This window comes from Macrosteles quadrilineatus, unplaced genomic scaffold, assembly GCF_028750875.1.
Source record: "Macrosteles quadrilineatus isolate MER2022 unplaced genomic scaffold, UCM_ALF_1.0 Scaffold_2__2_contigs__length_208266976, whole genome shotgun sequence".
In the NCBI taxonomy this organism is placed as follows: domain Eukaryota; kingdom Metazoa; phylum Arthropoda; class Insecta; order Hemiptera; family Cicadellidae; genus Macrosteles; species Macrosteles quadrilineatus.
The window spans coordinates 70,412,271-70,424,208 of record NW_026542595.1 but is presented as its reverse complement, the minus strand read 5'-3'; the positions used below and the strand labels follow the sequence as shown (position 1 = coordinate 70,424,208).

At 35.3% G+C, this 11,938-nt stretch overlaps 1 protein-coding gene across 1 annotated transcript; it reads left to right on the top strand.

Annotated features, from left to right (window-relative positions):
• The first annotated feature begins 4,037 nt into the window (after nucleotides 1-4,037).
• Nucleotides 4,038-5,437, top strand: LOC128984400 (uncharacterized). The gene is made up of 2 exons (XM_054403718.1): nucleotides 4,038-4,052; nucleotides 4,493-5,437. Exons 1-2 carry the CDS (start codon nucleotides 4,038-4,040, stop codon nucleotides 5,435-5,437), a joined length of 960 nt encoding a protein of 319 aa, XP_054259693.1.
• Nucleotides 5,438-11,938: the final 6,501 nt, after the last annotated feature.

Sequence of the window (11,938 nt, the reverse complement as noted above, 5' to 3'; positions counted from 1 at the left end):
AGGGAGACGTTCCTGTCAAAACAAAAATGGGAGCTCCAACTGTGCTTACAAAAGTTGAGGGGGTTCTCTTAGAAGAGTTCATCCGTGCATGCTGCAGGAAAGGTTTATCTGAGCACAGTGATAACATTTGCGTGTGTAGAAAAATTATGGAAAAAGCAAATCGTGAAAATGTGTTTCCAAATGGGCGTACGTTCCTTAGAAGATTTAGAGCTTTTATAAAGCGATATCCTAAGTTTACAGTGAAAGAAGCTGTGTTTCTGACAAAGTCCAGAGCTAATGTTTTCTGAAACATTAGCTCTTGACTTTGTCAGAAACACAGCTTCTTTCACTGTAAACTTAGGATATCGCTCTTCTGAGAGGGCGTAAGAAAGTGGTATCCTAAAAACCATAAAAACACTAGTAACTGTATTCAACGATGCAGAACGAGTTTTAATGGGTACGAGACTGGATTCTGACTTTGTCCAAAAACTGAGAAAGTCATTTGTGAAATATTAGAGAGAAATACTTGCATCAAATAATGAATATTAGAGGTATGTGCACATTAACCTAACCTAACCCGCCTATTATTGTCCATCCCTACAAAAGACTTCCAAGATCAATTGCCGATATTGTACCCGAGGAGTATGGAATAGGTCTATCAAGCAGTGGGTGGATGAATAGTGAAGATTGTTATGAGTGCAATGCTAACTGTTTCATTCAATATTTAAATTACAACATGTAATAATGCCAGTAATATCTTTTGTTCATGGTTATCGCTTACATGTTACACTTAAAAGTATTCAAAAAATGGAATCATCCTAGTGGAGTCGAAAACCCACTTGCGGACCAACCTACTGACAACCTTCTCTCTGGGCAAGATCGAAGAAGCTACTGTAACTCAGGAGGAAAATGCCAAAAACGAGAAAAATCCAAGATCCAATTGGATCCTTCGAGCAATTCATTGATATGACAGGCTTGTTATGTATAGGAGGGTTTTGGAAACAAAGAATGAATGGTGGGATGAACACCCAGACGAACGAACAAACTAATTATATACAAGGTTTGGCGGGAAATAACAATTTATGTCGTTGAGGTTATACAACTGTTGGACTCAACCCTGATGTAATAAACTCTAGTAAAACTAAAATCATGTCCAATCAAAATGCAAGTTCCTTATGAACCTCCAATTGAAACTTTCAGCAATAATACCATGCTTGGTTTTACAGATATGACTTGGAAGGCGACAGCCAAACCATTTCCAAGTGGTTTACACTTTTTTTATCTTTTTTTACACAGTTTTTCTATCTTTAACAATTTATGTAGGTACCTACCAACTAAATGCTCAAAACATAATTAAATTAGCATCCACTAGCCTGTGTAATATTTAACACTAAACGTGTGTTCATATATTTGTGCAGTTTTTTTCAACCTGTGCTTTTCTTAGCTCATATTCAAACAGGACTTTTCGGCACAAGTTCCTCAATGAGTTGGTTGACTGAGGTTCTATAGAACAATATTTTTAATATTTAATATTTCAATATTTTTGATATTTTTACTGAGTTAAAAGGAAACTCAATGCACACATTTTTTGCAGTATTAAGGATGAAATGTTTTATGAGGATTCGTATAAATATTCCAAACAATCCGGAGTTATATGAAGAAATGGAAAGAAAAGAAAGGGCACAATACTACAACTAACAATAACGATACAATCTGTTAAAGATGAAAAGTTTAAAAATAATTTTTATTTTGATTCTAATTCGCAATAGGTAATACGAAAATTGTGGAAGAAAAAGTCAAGGAAAAGTAGGAACTTGAAAAGATTATAGAGAGTTCTGAAACACTACGGATTGAAGATACCCTCCAAATAAACTCCGGAACCGTAAAGCCTTGGTAAAGCCTGGTTACTATTTCATGGGCAGCAACTTTTTACAAAAGAGTACAAGATATCTATGACTACAACCAGAAAAGAATTATGTCACTCTTTTCAAATTGTATTATTATTTTATCTTACTCACATTACGAGCCAATAGCTCCAGAACTCTGAAGGGACACTGGGAGGAGCTTCGCAGGTAAGCTACAATCAATTTACTTAAAGAAAAGATAATTAAGCGGAATTTTCCAACATCTGGACGAAAAAACAGATTTTTCTGACATTTCCTTCGAGAACGTTAGGAGTTCAAAAAGAAAAAGAGAAAAGATAGTATTTTTGAATGACTGTGCTGTAACGTAAACTATCGGAGCAGGCGAGGATGTCAGCAACGAGGACAATCAAGACGAAATATAAAGATTTTGGAGGGTTCATGTTCTGTTCAAGTCCTCCGTTGTAGCTTTTTACTGCCATCATTGCAAAATAGGTTATGGGCCCAGGGTGGCAATAAACTGTTTTTTAGTTGATGTCCTAAAAAGCTTGTGTGAAAGTCAATATTTCACCACGGCTACTACTATGACTTATTCAACTACAACTACGACAACTAGATTCCACCCTATGTCACCCGGTGACGTCACTGCATTTAATCAATTTGAATGACCTTGAGTGCAGTCACATCTCCCTCTGCCCACACTTAGGACTTAAAAGCTGTATAAATTTCTTTTCCATCGAATCTCTGAAAAACTGCAGCGAGACACACTACTGTAGGGAGGAAAACTATTACAAGGCAATATTTGCCAGGTAGCTTGAGCATAGCAAAACTTTTTAGAGCATATAAAGTACAGTCTTGAGCATTTGAAAGATAAACACTCTTATTTAAGGAATATATTCAACCTGGAATGCAACACGAGATTTGTAACTCCTGAGATGCATGTTCCAAATGTAGGGAATATCAACAGTAGTTGAAATCAGAGACAGACATGTCCAACAAAACAAACACAAGGTATGATTGAATACAGAGTCATGAGCTGAGAGCTTAGGCTTTTTCAATAAGTAAAGAGAGAAAATGGAAGAGTTAGGAATATTGTCATTCGATTGCCATGATTCTTTCTAAAGTATCAAATGGCACAGCATATTACAACAGACAACTGTATACTTCCATATTTTTTCAGTTTTTTTAGGCTTTCCAAAAACTAAATTACTGCAGAAAATACGTTCATTTAGACCAACAACGAAAATTAATTCCATAAAGGATCTAACGAAATATTATTATCTGTTTTTTACTTCCTTTGTTTATTGGACCTGGAAGGTTGTGATACCATTCATCTATGCGCCAATGGCTAGGTGGCTACTGATTGAGATGTGTTCATATTTCCTCCACAACATCGCTCCACCTGGTGTCAAAAAAGATTAAACTAGTTTTTCCTATTACAGGGCACTTAATCCTTCCTTTAGAAAAGGTATTTGGTAGAATAGAAAAAATAGTGAAACATATCCCTGTAATTTTAACCCCAAAAGAGTATGATAATAGTTTTAGGTTTTTGTAATATTTAATTTAATAAATTTTTTACCATTTACTGTATTATTTGTTCCGAACCATCTGCTGTACTTTTGATGAAAACGGGCCGGAGAAAACTTAAAAAAGTCAAAGCAATTCTCGAGGCAGAAAACCCTAGAAATGTGAAATCAACTGCAATCTTTCATTAGCATGGTAAATTACTACGTCAAATTTATACCAAGACTGGCCGTATAAATTTCATATATTCAATGAATAAGGTTTTAAGGACAGCTGCTGTTTCAATAGTCCCAAGAATGTGATAACAGCTTCAACAATGTTAAAAAGTACATAGCTAAATGACACACCTATAATCCAATTCCTCTTATACTATCAACTGAAGCATCCATCTCCTTGTAGATTGGGAGCAGCCATCTCCCATAAGTTTCCTAAAGGCGGGGAAAACCCCATAGCTTTTTCTTCACGATCTTGATCAAAAAGTGAAAAAAAAAACAGAATACTTCCCTTCCTCGTCACCATTTATTGTATATTAAATAATTATATTCATCTCAAAATACATACTAGTCAACTCAATCTATTTTAATGTACACAATACCCCCGCCGCAGCAATTACAGTATTAGTAACAGCCCATCGTAAGATTGTGGGTGTTTTTTGTAAAACTTTAAACGGCCATGGTTCAAAAACAGGTGAACATAAAGAATTAAAACTGGGGTTTTTCTTAGTCTACATAAACGTTAAGTTCATTGTTTAAAAGTTAAATCTATGCTAAATTTCATCAAAGTCTGAAATGGTCAAGTTGAATCGTTGTTGGTTTTACATGGAACTTGTTTCAAATTTGCCAAATTTGAAACAAATGCTGTCCTTTGCTAAACAAATTTGCCATGGCTAAATAACATAAACATGTCTTATGTTAACTTAGCCTTATGTTTACTTTATTTGAAATTTTAAGATAGCCTACTCTGTCGATATAAACCACTAATGACACTATGTTTTTAATTATTATTATTGTGGAGTAACAAATAAATGTGTAACATTATAGAAGGCTAAGTTATTTTTATGTTTTTACACAATTATTTGATAAAAATTTCACCCATAATTAAATTCTTAACAGTTTTGTTTTTTCCAGATGCCTCGCAGTAAAACAGGGGTGAAGCGAAAACCAGCTTCCAAAGAGGACCTCCAAAAGGCCATAGGCATGATTTTTAAACAAGAAATTACAGTTTACAAGGCTGCAAAAGATTTTGGACTGTTGAAGACGACCTTGCTTCAACAACTGAAAAGCTTCAGGGCATCAGGTTTGCCAAGTTACGAATATAAGCAAAACAATGACACTAAAAAGGTTTTTACTGATGCTGAAGAAAACCTTCTAATAAATTACATAGACAAAGCAGCCCACCTGCACTACGGACTAAGTTTAAGTGAAGTAAGATCTCTAGCCTATCAGTTTGCAAAACAAAACAATAAAATGTATGATTCCTCATGGGATACCCATAAAAAGGCTGGGAAGGACTGGTTGATTGGTTTCCGTAAGAGACATGGAAACCATCTATCTTTACGAAAACCAGAACCAACAAGTCTGGCTCGCTCCACATCATTCAACAAAGCCAACGTAATGTTAGTTTTTGAAAATTTCAAGAAAGCTCTTGATAAAAATCCTGGAATAGGCCCGTTTACTATATGGAACTGTGACGAAACGGGCATTTCCACAGTCCATGTACCACCAAAGGTGTTAGCAAAGAAAGGATTAAAACAAGTTGGGGGTATGACTAACGCAGAGAGAGACACTAATATTACTATGATTGCTGCTGTTAATGCTGGCGGAGAGTTTATGCCTCCAATGCTTATTTTTCCTAGAAAAAATTTTAAAGACTACATGTTAAAAGGTGCACCACCTGGAACAATAGGCGGAGCAAACCCTTCTGGTTGGTCTAATGAAGAGTTGTTTATGGAATTTTTCAAGCACTTCATCAAGCATAGCTGTGCAAGCAAGGAAAACCCGGCGATACTTCTCATGGATAACTACGAGAGCCATATCTTTGTACCAATCATCCAGTTAGCCAAGGACAAGTGACACTAATGACGTTCCACCCACACACCAGCCACAAGATGCAGCCCCTTGATAGGGGGGTTTTCGGACCCTTTAAGGCTTATTTCAACAACTCCATGAATCCATGAACAACTGGATGACTACGCCTGGAAATGTTGGGAAACCGGCCACCATTTATGATATAGCCCACACAGCACAAAATATCCTCAGGATATCCTGTACTAGTCCAACAACTCCTATGGAGATCCCGGTAAATATAGGATATTACTGGGATATCCTGAAATATCACGGGATATATTCGTTATCCTCCGCATATACACATTATAGGATATCCACGATGTTATATTGTGGATATCCAGAAAAAGTCCTAGGGATATTGATTGGTTTTAAATTTTAAAAATATGTTTTATGCTAGACCCATTAGACTACTTTTATTTTTTCTCGGTCTGTTTGATCAAACTACAACGTTATTTTATTCGTAAATCATGTGTTAAAAAGTTCAAAAAATAACAACGGTCCCGCGGGTACGTGCGTACTGCACAATTTGCTATGGCTATGGCCACTGCGGTTCGCGACTGCATCCCTGCCCTGCCCTGAGCCCTGAGCCTCAGATTGTTCAGCCTGAAGTACTGACTGGAGTGACTGCGCAATGGCGGAAGGTTCTGTAAGGTAAGGCTATGTATCAATTACTAGGAAAGTTAAACATATTATAAGTTAACTTAATTATAATTATGGTGGTAGTAATTATTACTCATAATCTAAACCACACTAAAGAAATTGCCGACATTACAATAAATCGCATAGACCATGTCACAAGAATGGAATTGATCGGTTACGTTACAAGTTAACTTATTTGTGTAGGTTCTCAATCCTTCCCATTAAAAGTATGTGTGTGTACGTGCTTTTAAGTTACACTTTTAAACATAAGTTAGGCCTATGTGTGAAATTAATACAATCAGTTCCAACTAGGCTAATATGACTTACACATTAGAAACTAGAAGAAATCTTTCAAAAACCTGCATAACTTAACCTAGGCCAGATGTTCCGTTGTAAAATTCACTTACTAGGTTACAATTTAAAACGAATTGTAGCCTAGGCCTAGTACAGCATCTTTTCTCACGGTTCAAATTTCATAACCAATCAGGCCTATATACAAAAACTTTCTCCTTTCGATCCCTAGGCTAGGCCTACTTAGCCTATAAGTTAATCTGATGATCGTACCTACCCCAAGTAGGCTAAGTTAAGTTAGTTCAATTTAATAACTGATTGAAAATATTAAAGGTACACAAAAATATGAACTAAGTTAGCTTGGTCTAGGCCTACCCTCTGTAAGTTTCCATTAGGCTTAGCGGGTAGACTTCCGTATCTGTTGGCACAAACAACCGAATGAAAATATTCGATTGATTCATTCGATATAACTTATCGTTTGATTAGTTAGGTGAAGGATATATCGATCGTTATTTTCATTCGGTTGTTTGTGCCAACAGATACTTATTCTTATTCTTATTAGTGATGTATGCCAATTTTTCCCACAGCCTCTTCTTTTTCTTATCTCACAATTAAAAAACTGTTAATATTTTTGGTCTTTTTTAGAGTTTGAAGCCTATGTGAAAAAATCACTCATGGACATAAAGATAAAAATGAACGCATTTCTTCACATACAACATGGCATGATTCATACACAGCAGAACATACTCCAGACACTGGGTAAACTACAACGTAATCAAACAGTGACTGAAGATGATGATGAGGAGGCTACGCCAAATAATGATTTTGATTTAAATTTGTTGCCTCTTGCAAGTATGGAGGACTTACAACAATTTGAGGAAAAACTTAAAGATGAAAAGTACAGAAAGTATGTGGTAAGTGTACATTAATTCATTCAATAAGTTTAAGAAATTCTCAAATACATTTTATTCTTAAGAGATTTATTATATCTCTCACATATTGACGCCTTCATTTCTGAGAATGTATGGTAATAATTTATGTTATAACCTTTCATCAGCCTATTAATATGAATATTAAAAAACTCTTTTCCTTGATCAGTTTGAACATTTTTCATTTTATATTTAGCTAATATAGGTTCAAGTGCTTTAGCAACTACAGGGCCTGACTTATCCTTTAAAGGTATAGCAAAACCTAACTTGGAAAAACAGTTGATGATTGTCATAATATAGCGGTACCCCTTGTTTAACTTTGCATATGGCTGCATTTCTACTATATCAGCCTGGTACAAGTCATTTATCCCCTTAAGAGTTAAATTACGTCTGGTGTAGTTTTTTCTAGCGGGTTTGTGTAGTTCTTCAGCTATGCCTTCCATGGTGGAAATGATATATTCTTACACCTCTTTTAGCTTTATATTGGATAGAGTTTGAAACTATCCCCCATTAAGTGAGGCATGGTTAAGCATTTATAGCCCTAACAGCAATTGAATTTTAGATTAACCCAATAGTGTTAGGTTTTAAGAGGTTTAATTAGCAGGTTAGATTACATATAGGACTAACTCAAGAACAAAATCAGCTTTCAATATATATTGTTCTAATGTTTATTGATTCATTAAAAAGTAACTATAAGTTAAATAATTCAATAAAATAATACTTTAGAGAGTAAACCACACTCTGATAAAAACCTCACAGATCTCAGTTGTAAGATGTACTTATTGTAGAATATACTCAACAAATATGATGGTGAAAGATGTATACAGTACTCATATTTTAATACATTAGTGTAATCTTTTTAGTAACAAGTAGTAGTGAAAACACAATTAATAAGTATGATCAGTGTTTTTAATACATTAATGTAGTCTGTTGTAGTAAAACATTAAGTAAATCCTCAGTATAAATTAGTTAGTTTCATACAAATAGTATTCCACAGTCTAATTGCAGTCTAATAGTAATCCACAGGTAATTCTTTGGTAAATATCATTGATTAAATAAGGTTGTCTTTACTATAGAATCGTTTTTACCTGACTTTTTATTTTATTCAATAAAATAGCTCAAAATATATTTCATCGACACTAGCGCTCCAGTGGTGAATTAATAAACTTGTTTAACTTTGAAGTTATAAAGTTATAAAAAGTGAGATGATATCAATTTGGCAATACAGCTGGCAGGAAAGCAAATGGCGACCTACACAATACATAAAGTGAGGTTATGTTATAGATTCAATACGATCTTAATAGGGAGGGTCACAGCTAATTAATTTAGTATGAACATTATTCTCCCTGGTACAATTTAAACCCTTATCCCTAGGTTCAATCAGTTAATTCCCGATACCTTACTAAACCAAAAAATAGTTAGCTAATTATATTTATTGTTTGTTTCAGATGGCTACCCCTCTCCACCATCACTTCAATTAATATTAAAATTTATGTATAATAAGTTTATGTAAATAGTATAGAATAGAGTAATATAAGTATAAGTAGTGTATATAGATATGTAAATAAATCCATATTTAGCTTTCACAGTTGTTTTCATTATTCTTTCAACTAAATATCCAACAGATTTTAAAATTACATCATCTAATAGGGGGAAGCAGTCCACCAGCTAAAACAGCCAGTGGGAAAATTGGCGGGAAAGCAGATAACACAATACATAAAATGATAAAATGAGGTTATATCACATATACAATGCAAGGTCATGTAAACAGCTAACAGTAGTTAGCAATACTAGTGCTACAACCTGATGAGGAATTTGTAAACTATAACAAATCAGAGTAAAACATAAAGTGAAGTTATTTTACTTAGCAGAAAAGCATATAACACAGAAGTGAGGTTATGTTACGAGATCATATAATCAGCTATCAGTAGTTGGTAGAACTGGTACTACTACCTGGTGGATAACTTATAAACTAATACCTCAACTCAGAGTAATCCATTATGATGAATCTTATATCAAGTTAATCATTACTATAAACTGGTTACCATCAACACTAACACTCCAATGTTATAAACTTGTTTAGGTAAAAAGTGAGGTTATGTTACATATACAAGAGATCATGTGATCCACTAGGGATCGAACCCATGAACCTCCTGGACTCATATACAAACGGTTAACCATACCATAAAACAACATATCACCCGAACCAAAAATAAGTCATTTGGTGATTGGTAAGAGTCGAACCCGTGAACCTCTAAGATCAGAGTCTCACACTACTCCCACTACAATACGGTAGGGAGATACGGTAGGTTTTTCATTTAAAACATGAGTGGTTGATGGTTGTGATAATGTAGAACCTTGAGATGTCTTGTCATGTTCAAAATGAAGTAAGGTGTGATGACGTTTGTGGCATTTGAAGCAAGATGCTTTAGACTTACATGCTTTAACATCATGTTTTCCGAGGCAAGAGACACATCTGTTGTTGTCCTTTACGGTTTTAAAACGTTCATTTGAAGAAAGAGAGAGAAAGCTAGGACAAGCATAAACCTTGTGGCCAGTTGATGAGCAGACAAAGCAGGGAAATGAGAAAAGATTTTTGAGTTGTCTTGATTTGACTGAGTTGGAGTAGAGACCATTGTAACTTTCTGAGCTTGAATGAAATAGGGCTTGGATGTGAAAGATTTGGGTTTAAAATTTGAATTGTGGTTGTTCGTACTTTGAGCAAATTTGGTATGTAACACAGCGTCTTCCATTTGGTTACACTCTTGATTAAGAAACTTGACTATTTCGACTACTTCTGGTAGAGAATGTGTTTCGTACTTTAGATTAATTCTAAAAGCCTCTAGTTGTTTGAGAAGGTCATTATCTAATTTTCGTAAGAGTATGGTGGACAAGAGAGGATTAGAGCTAGAAATAATGTCACAGTTAAGACCTTTAAGTGCTTCAGTATGTTCATAGAACAGGTTGAGGAAGGTTCTGAGACATTTGTTTGAGGTGGAGGAAATGCCCGGTAGGTCGATCAGTTTGTTTGGATGAAGTGTAGTTAACCTTCGGGTGTTGTGATATCTGTCTCTGAGGAGCTGATAGGCAATTGAGTAATTGGCTGAAGTGATATTGAACGATTTTATGAGATTTAGTGGTTCATTTTTGAGCACGCTGAGAAGATATTGAAATTTAGTGACGTTTGAAATGCTTTCATTCAGATGGATGCTTGTGTCAAATAAGTTGATGAAACTTACCCACTGTAGAGGAAAGCCATCAAACGTGATGAGGTCTAGTTTTGGGAGTCTTACGTGAGCAGATGATGAAGCTGAGATGTCAATAATTCTTGTTGAATCTTTATTTTCTTCTGGAACATCTTGCGGCTGCTGTTGTAGAAGGGCTTCAATACGAGACTTTGCTTCAACGAATAGCAGTCGCAGTTTGTCTTCAGTGTCACTTACTGCATCCAAATCTAATTCTTCTGATATATGTTCCAAGGCTCTTTCCAGGTAATTTTCATAGGCTTCATGTTTCTTATCTAACTGGTTCGAGAAGTTGTTTAAAGTTCTGATTTGTATCACTGACAAGATTGAGGGGGAAAGTGTTTCAAGTTCTTGTACAGATTTGAGAATCTTTTCAAAAGAATTTTGGATGAGAAGGGTTGATTTGTTAAAGTTTGAGAGTGAAATTGATCTGGTAGCCATGTTGGACAAAACAGAGAGAGTGAAACTTTACTAAGAATTAGATAGAGTTTGTGACACTAAGAGAGTGGGGAGAAAAATTAAGAGATTGAATGATAAAATAAGGATATTTCGATAGCTTGAAAGTGTTCTGAGAATGGAATCCAAAGACTGAAATCCAAAATCCAGGCTCGATTAGGACCAATGAATGATTTGTAGAGAATGAAATTAAATATTAGGGAATTATTGAAAAATGGGAATAGAAATGAGAAAGGGTTTAATGAGAATTAGTTCGGAGGACCAGAGGGGTAGTATGTTGTGACGCAAAATTCTAGGGGGGGAATAAACTAGTATTCACCAAGTCAGGCTAGACCTACCCTAGAACCGGCCACACTCAAATTTCTTCCCCGGAGTGCTCAGAAGGAGCCGAGAAAAATCCAGGGGTCGATACGAAGTTGTCACGGCTTTGACTGATCAATTTATTAAAATTTAATCGAAGGCTCAGAGCTCTAGAAGCGCTCAGGAAATCCTGCAGACGCTCAGTTGGAGTTATATCATCCCAGCCTTCGTAAAAGTGATTTGGAGAATTTTGCCTAACTTTTATACTGACTCTGTAGGGCCGACGAGTGTTCAATCTTAAGCCAATGTGATTTAAATACTAGTAAGGAACTTTAAACTAATTAGTTGAAGACGTTGGTAATTGATCTAATATCGAATAAAAGGCAAAACAATTCCTACAGAGTCGTCGGGGAATAATTAATATAATTGGACGGAGAATTTATCGTGATGTTGTTTAAAATAGATTTAATATTAATTTACGTAGCTGATTGTTCAAATCAGCCTGCTCCCCAGACTTGATTCTTTCACCCGCCAAAGACGGGGTTTAGAACTTAGACGACAAGTCTCGGGGTATTCAAACGGTGAAAACGAGATATAATTTGGACGTGATAATTATTTGTTAAGCGAACGGAGAAATCGGGTATTTA